This window comes from Sardina pilchardus, chromosome 3, assembly GCF_963854185.1.
Source record: "Sardina pilchardus chromosome 3, fSarPil1.1, whole genome shotgun sequence".
Taxonomy (NCBI): domain Eukaryota; kingdom Metazoa; phylum Chordata; class Actinopteri; order Clupeiformes; family Clupeidae; genus Sardina; species Sardina pilchardus.
This window is the reverse complement of record NC_084996.1, coordinates 39900229-39908894: the sequence shown is the minus strand read 5'-3', so window position 1 is coordinate 39908894 and position 8666 is coordinate 39900229. Positions and strand designations below refer to the sequence as shown.

The window sequence follows — 8666 nt, the reverse complement described above, 5'->3', positions numbered from 1 at the left end:
GGTTTGATATTCTCCCGACTCAAAAATCGTGGCAAAATGGGCCAAAAATCGCTTAACAGGATGTAGAGTGAGGGGAGGTAGAGAGGGCGCTGGAACTCAACAAAGTCTAATCTCCCGGCCTCATATGTAGTTTGTTTTATTCAACCATTTCTGACAGGGAAGCTGTGTGCACAAGAATATGTATATTCACTTATTTTAAAAAGAAAACACTCCATAAAAAGGGGCACTTTCTCTCATGGAAGGAAAAGGGCAGGGTCTCAAGCCCTCTTTGATGTCTGTGTGCATGTGTCTGACGCAATGTTTGAAAGGTACTACAGTATATAAATATAGCTGCCTTGCCTTTTAAATATTCTGTTTAACTTATTTTATCTAATATCTTTACTAAAAGGTATGACACTCATTTGTTTCTACAAAACACAACTGATTCAATTTAAAATCAAAATGAGAGCTTTTGCTCTTTATTTCTCCTAGGGATCTCGGAGAAATAGTTCAAAATTCATTTTGAAAAAAAAGGCTTTGAGACAAAGACAAGACTGTTGTAAGTACTAATGTTTTCATCTCAGAAGGGCCTACCACTAAAATCCTCAAGTGAAGTGCTTCTTACCACCTCACAAACTGAAGAGACTACAGGCCTATTCGGACGGGATTAGTTTTATGGGGTGACATCAGGTAAAGTAATAATTACCAGGGAATTTAGTCCCGTCCGGATGCGCCATGTCAGTAAACATAACGGAGTATGTCGGTGAAATTTACAGCCACTTTTACCTTCTGTAAAACGGTCCGGAGAAATTACCGTAGGTAATATTAATCCCGTGCGAAAGCGACCCTCTGTAAAGATGTCTGTAATATTTCGTCACATCCTGATTTAAAAACAATTCCACCATAGTCTGAATGAAAACATAACATGCTGTGCAGCTTCAAATAGGACGTTAGCTGGTTTACCTAATGGCATGATGTTAGCAATTTCAAACTACTTATGGCATAACATAAAGCTAACGTTCGCTAGTTTAACAATTTGTAAAGTCTTTGAAATCTGAAAATGCTGCACGCAACTGAAGCAAAGTATCACATGCACGGCGACGAAGATGTGACGGCAGAACATAAAAGTAGTTAGTCCTCCCATGTAAAATAAAATCACAGAGATTTCTAGTCCTGTCCGAATTGGACATTTGCATTACAGAGGTCATGTGATAAACCTGCATTACTCTACATCCCCCTGTAAAATCAGTCCCGTCCGAATAGGGCTTAAGAATCACTCATACTAGCACAATTACCAGAAAGAAAGAGCCAAGAACACGACAACAGTATTTTTCATGAACATTCATTAGGGATGCATACTGTTACCAAAAAAATCATAAATAGATAACATATGCCACACTATCTCACAGCACTGATATGGAATGAGTATGGGTTACAGAAATCGATGATTTTTCGTGATTGCCTCCAAGTAGAGACACACAAAAACATATGCCTGGTTTGTACGAAATTAAAGACTTCCTGGTTGATGTTCTGAGATGATTGGCCTGGCAGACGATTTAGGGCTGTGGCTGTGAGGCAGTCCATATAAACTTAATATCAGGATGAGGATAATTGCATACTTCTTCATTCTTCATTAGCCAAACTGGAAAAAGAAATTCCCTGGTCCAGAAGCTTAAAAAAAGAGAAGATTATTAATTTACAAATATGTATTATACGGCTCTTCTCAATGCAAGTAGAACGCTCCATTGACTTGAATGGGATTTCCCAATGTTCCACCGGTCATTATTTCTTGATAGAGGACTTCTGAAATAAATAATGACCGCTGTCAATGGCAACAGAGTTTGTGTTTCTAATTCATGTCTTTCATATCACTCTGCGTTGAAATTTCGTTGAAAGTGAAAGACAGCTAGTAAGAGGTTACCTAGCAACCTCTAAAACAGTCACGTTCTTTCTGGCGAACTATTTTTTTTTTTTTGGCGGAAGCCACGAAATGGTAGCTAAGTCATTGCTAAAGACACATTGGCCACGTTTACATGATGTTTTTAATTCCGAATTAGTTTATTCAGAATTAAATAGTTCAGAATTAAAATATTCTCCTTCGAGTTACATGGAAATAATAATTCCGAATTGGCGTTTACATGGAACATAGGTTATTTCCGCTTTAATGTATTCCGCTGAACGTCTGGGGGTCGGGAAGGGTTCCGATTGGACAGGCGGCGCATGAACGTAGACTAATTAAGGTCTACCGTAAGAAAACAAACTTAAGCTGGCTAGCGGCTTTTTTGTCATCTCGGGTTAACGTTACAGCATGGACAATAACATAATGAAAACGTTTTTTACAGTAATCTTCATCCTGAAGGGACTTATTTTCCGATAATGACCGGTGTTCTATACAGTGACCGCCGTTCTATACACAAGGTTCCCACTCTAAATCCCAATTCGGACGGGATTAGTTTCATGGGGTAACATGAGGTAAAGTAATAATTACCAGGGAATTTAGTCCGGACGCGCCATGTCAGTAAACATAACGGAGTATGTCCGTGAAATTTACAGCCACTTTTACCTTCAGTAAAATGGTCCGGGGAAATTACCGTAAGTAATATTAATCCCGTGCGAACGCGACCCTCTGTAAAGATTCCTGTAATATTTCATCACATCCTGATTTAAAAACAATTCTACCCAGTTCCCTATGTTGTACACCATAGTCTGAATGAAAACATAACATGCTGTGCAGCTTCTAATAAGACATTAGCTAGTTTGCCTAATAGCTTTATGTTGTTAGCAATTGCAAACTACTTATGGCATAACATAAAGCTAACGTTTGTAGTCTTTGAAATCTGAAAATGTCGCACGCAACTGACGTAACGTATCACATGCACGCGACGAAGATGTGACGGCAGAACGTAAAAGTAGTTACTCCTCCCATGTCAAATAAAAGTACAGAGATTTCTAAGTCCCGTCCAAATTGGACATTTACATTAGAGGTCATGTGATAAACCAGCATTACTCTACATCCTCCTGTAAAACTAGTCCCGTCCGAATAGGTTTTAAGTCAGACTTGAAATTCCCTGACGTTTCCCTGACCATAAAACAGAATTTCCATGACCTCGAAACCGGCATTTCCCTGGCATGTTTGCCTGAAGTGACGCCATCAGCCAAAATATTGGATTTTAGAATGTTGCACATTTTTAGAGCGGGAAATGTTTCGGGCAAAACAAAAACATTAAAAGGTGCATTCACACATGAAACGAGAATACACAGCAGGTTTTGGCTATTACATAATTTACTGTTGATAAAATTCCCTGATATTCCCTTACTGTGCATGCAAATTGACCAAATTCCATGACTTTCCCTGACTGGAAATTCCTCTTCTGAAATTCCATGATATTCCAGGAATTCCCTGACCCGTGGGAAACCTGTATACATTATCCCGCTTATTATACGGCTTGCCAAAACGAGAAAAGAAACATAACTCAATGTGTCTTTAGCAATGACTTGGCTACCGTTTCGTGGCTCCCACTAGAACTAGCAAAATAAATAGTTGACAGTTGTTAGGTGTTGCCTGGCAACATAGCTGAGTTTCACTTTCAATGAAATTCCATTGCAACCAGCAAACGGATTTGATGCGGATTGATATGAAAGACGTGAATTAAAAGCACAAAACCCATTGCCATTAGCAGCGGTCATACTTTGCAGCAGTCATTATATACAGTTAAGCCCAAAATTATTAGCCCCCCTGAAATTTTGGAACATTACTCTAAAATTCTCCCTAAATTTTTCATCCCTGATCAAATTTTAAAAATCAAACATTCGCCAGTGTTATTATGTAGAATCTGGTGCATTTTGGAGTGTTAATATATTATTAGGAATGCTTAATCTCAAATTGTGTGAAAAGTGGAGTGGTCAAAATTAACAGCCCCCATGTGATTTTTTTGCTTTTAAACACACACGACCAACCTGTCACCTTTCAAGCCACACCTTTGCAGTTAGTTAATGTCCAGACAACACCTGATCACCCAACCAGCATTGATTGTTTACCTAAAGACTTCAAGGAACAGGCCTACAGGCACTTGAACACCTGTCTGAGAGGGGACTGCCTTTACAGGCATACTGAAGATAAAGGAAATCTGTCTGGACTTCAGAAAGAACATCATTGAGGCCTATAATATGGAGAAAGGCTATATTGTAATTTCTAGATGCTTCACAGTCTGTAGAATAGCCATGCAAGGCATCATTACAAAGTACAAAGAGTTCCAAGTTTGTGCATAACAAACCTAAGTGTGGATGAAAATGCTAAATATCTCAATCTAGAGAGAAAAATCATCAGGGATGTTAGCAAGCAACCTTGCACATCCGCCAAAATGATAGTTGCTGACCTTGAGACCTCTGGGGTTAAAGTCTTGAGGAAGACAGTAGCGAGGGATTTTTATTGTGGAGGCCTCCAAGGTCATCGGCTGAGAAAAACCCCTTACTCCAAAAGGGACGCTTCAAAGTCAGACTGAACTTTGCCCATGCACATTTAAAAGCTAAAAATGAGTTTTGGAAAACTGTCCTTTGGTCTGATGACATTAAACTGGAGCTGTTTGGGCACATGGATGTTGCCTATGTTTGGCGAAAAAAGGGAAGGCCTACAACCATAAAAATACAGTTCCCACAGTGTAGCATGGTGGTAGGAGCATCATGTTTTGGGGCTGTTTTGCTGTCTCAGGCACAGGGAGCCTTGTTTGGGTGCATGGGATCATGAAAAAGAAAGATTATGTTGACCTTTTGAGGGATAACATCAAGACACCTTATTTATTATTTATTATTTATGTTTATTTGACAGGGACAATGCACAATATATAATTGAGCCAGATTTTAGCCACAAGGCTAATTTGCATCTCTAGTCCCTGGACAGGAGTTGATGTTATGAAAGGTTAAAAGAAACAAAACAAAACAAAACAAAACAAAAGAATAATAATAATAATAATACGCAATGAGTGGGAGCAATGACCAACGCACATGTCAAAGCAACATGAACACAGTAATTATGGGGGGGGGGGGGGGGGGGGGAAGAAAAGAAAAACAAAAGAGATCAATAACTAAAAATGTTTACAATGTTGCTCTGCTTTCAGCCATCTCTTAAGACCTAGTTTAAAGGTGCTGAGTGTGGCGCTTTGCCTAATACTGACAGGAATGCTATTCCACAACCCTAGTGTTTTTATTGAGAAGGCAGATTGTCCAAAAGTAGAATGCTTAAACACCCTTATGCAATCCCCCCTAGATGATGCTCTTGTGGTCATGTTATTTGTGGGTCTGCACAGGCTCACAAATCGTTTAAGGGGTAATGGTGCCAAATTATTGATAATTTTGAAGTATAAACAGCAGTTTGAAAAGAAAATGAAATTGTCCAGACTAAATAAATCATACTTCTGTATAATAGCACAGTGATGGTAGTTGTTAGATTTTTTGTCCAGAATTTTCAGTGCCTGTTTATATGATTTTTGTATTAGTGACAGGGCGGTTGCATTTGCCTGAGACCATGTAGTTAAGCAGTATGAGATGTGTGATAAAATCATAGAGTGGAAATAAAGTTTAGCTGCCTCTGTGGTCATCTGATTTCTTATTACTTTAAAATTAAGGAGATTCCTTTTAACTCGACCATTGACCTTTTTAATATGTTTTTTAAAAGTTAGATTTGAGTCAACAATGACCCCTAAGTATTTAAAGTCATCAACTACATTTAGTTTTTGACCCTTGACAAATATGTCCGGCTGTTGAGTAGTGTTTTTCCGTGAGGAAAAATACATACAGACAGTTTTTGATGTGTTCAGTGTTAGACAAGAATAATCTAGCCAGTCAACTATATTGTTCATTGCTCCAGTGAGTTTGTATGCCGCTTGTTGTTTTGTTTTGGCATGGACATATATTACTGTGTCATCAGCATACATTTGGATGTTGACATCTGGGCAAGCTGAGGGTAGGTCATTAATGTAAATACTAAACAATAGCGGGCCTAGGATTGAACCTTGGGGCACCCCTATTGAACAGGTGTTTTCTGTGGAAATTGTGTCTTTAATTCTAGTGCAGTTCTTCCTTCTTGTTAGATATGATGTGAACCACTTAATTGTGTCAGAAGAGAGGTTATGCATGGACAGTTTAGAAACTAAAACATTGTGGTTTACTGTATCAAAAGCTTTTTTCAAGTCCAGGAATATTGCTCCAACTACTCCCCCATTATCTAGCTTAGATTTAATCTCCTCTACAAGGTAGCATAGAGCAGTATCCGTGGAATGGTTTGCTCTAAATCCAAACTGCATTGCATGCAGTGGCACATGACACAGATTGAGATGGGCAGTGAGTTGCTCTTAGTCTAGGCTTAGGTCACCACCAGGTCCTTCAGCATGATAATAACCCAAAGCATAGTGAAGAGTGGTCTAAAACGCCCTAAAGGATACCAAAATCAAGGTGCTGGAATAGCCTACACAGAGACCAGACCTAAACCCCATTGAGAATCTGTGACACGTGCTTAAAGCAAGAGTCCATACAAGAAAACCATGCAGTTTGAACGAGCTGGAGCTAAAGAGTGCTTAAGAGATATGTGCCAGCCTAGTAAAAGACTATTCAAAGAAGTTGTTGTCAGTTGAAGCAAAGAAAGGCTACACTATTGACTATTAATGGTCTGGGGACTAATCATTTTGAACATGTCAATTCTTGCTTTTCTTGTCACAAATCAGAGCATGAGTAAACAATGATCATCAAACTTTGTGGGCATACCGTCTTTGCGCTTCTGTAATCATACAAACTAGGCACATTTTTGGAAATGGTCATTTTCATGTATAAACAAAGGATTATGTCTGAATTCATAAGGGGGGCTAATAATTTTGGGCTTAACTGTAGATTTAACAGACCTCCGAACGTTGGGAAGGCCCATTCATGTCAATGGAACTTTCTTCAGCACTCTGAAGAGCCGTGTAATAATTTCCCGATAATGACCAGCGTTCTATACATTATCCCTTACATATATGATTAGCATTGCATTAAAGCGTAACTCACCAAAATGCAACCTATGGTGTTTTTGTGAATGCATCCGAGTCAAACTTTCGTTTAAAAGCATAATTGCGTCCGAAGCACCACTTTTAACTTCCCTGAAGCTTTGACTGTGTTGTCGTTTTCAGGAATCATAGGGGCACTACTATTTTGACACATGATCGCGTCAAAATCACTATTTTTAAAACACTAAGGACAACTCATTCCTTGACTGACAAGATGGCGGCGAGCAAAAAATGCTCAAAAACACCTTAAAAACACCTTAGGCTGCATTTTGGCGAGCTACGCTTTATGCACATTAAGATGAAGCACACACAGAAATTACCTTCAAAACTAAAACCTCCAGGTCCTCCAAAGAATGCTTTAAATATGTTGTTAGCATCCACATCTGAGGAAAAGCATACACAAAAGCATAGATTTACCAGTGGCTGGTAACAATGAGGCTAACCCACTCTTACCAACATACTTTTCTCATAACCGTCAAAATAAACCACTGTCCTGACTTGCATTGACATGACATTACTAGGCGTGTGCGATATTGTCTACAATAATATTGTGATTGTTGGTTTAACGATGTGCAAATTGACATTATCGAGTATCTAAATTACTTCGTGGAAAAACACTGGACACAGGTCACATGATCAGACACACATGCAGTAGCCTCATCATGTTTATTTTGTGCAGCTACTTAGTTCAAGTGGCATTGAAGAGTTAAACAGTCGCGTTTTCTAACTACACTGCATTATATGGAGAAAATGAATGTTTGCCTTTCAGTATTTTAATAGTCAGTTGTAAACAAATAACTCTTCCTATGAACTATTAGCTTATTGCTAATGTATGAGAAATCCCCATAGAGATGGTAACACATTCATTTCTATTCTGTAACTTGTAAAACATTGTAACTGAGATGTACTCTGTTGGTCTGCTTAGTTTTACTTACTGCTTACTTTAGCTTATTATTTTGTGTCCATATCGCTAACCCCTAAACAATACTGACATGCCAGACCAACTAAACTGAAAAATTAAAAAATAATAATAAAATAAATCAGTTCATCCAGAGGCAAAGGTGAAGAGAAATTAACTTCATTGTAATTGAAGGAGCATTACAGGTTTGATAACTAATATTTGCTGTAAAAGCTGTTTTTGCATTTGCGTAGGATTTCTGACCTGAAGTTAAAAAAAAAAAATACCTAAGGAATAGCCTGGCCAGTTACTGTCATGTACAATATGACTTTGAACCAAACAGGAAAAACAGTAGTAAAAAAGGTTGGTTCACCTATTTACTGTTACAATCAGGGGGGCAAAATGGGATAAGCATGTTTACTTTAATATGATTTGCGTATGTTTAGACAGTTACTGACCTCCCATGCCATCATCCTCGAGATCATGACCACTGTCATAGCGGGATTTCTTCTTTGGGTCAGAGAGCACAGTGAAAGCTTCACCAACCTCCTTAAACTTCTTTTCTTCTTCCTTCTGAACCTCTGCACTTGCACTACTGTGACGGTCTACAAGAGAAGTCGTTTCTTTGAGTGAACATACATATAAATGCTCTACTTCAATTTCAATTAGCTGACACCTGCATATTGCTCACCAATAACATAGCCATGTCAGTATATACATATTATCCGCATATTATTCACCAGAAACATAGCCAT

The 8666-nt window shown here is 38.5% G+C and overlaps 1 protein-coding gene across 1 annotated transcript in view; it reads right to left on the bottom strand.

Annotated features, from left to right (window-relative positions):
• Positions 1–1305: 1305 nt before the first annotated feature.
• Positions 1306–8666, bottom strand: part of dnajc7 (DnaJ (Hsp40) homolog, subfamily C, member 7) — a 53929-nt gene continuing 46568 nt past the window's right edge. Inside the window, exons 12-14 of the mRNA XM_062533290.1 lie at positions 8370–8516; positions 7334–7396; positions 1306–1650 (exon numbers count right to left, since the gene is read on the bottom strand). Of these exons, the coding sequence (XP_062389274.1) occupies positions 1613–1650; positions 7334–7396; positions 8370–8516 (248 nt within the window). The 3' untranslated portion in view covers positions 1306–1612. The remainder of the gene's footprint in view (positions 1651–7333; positions 7397–8369; positions 8517–8666) is intronic.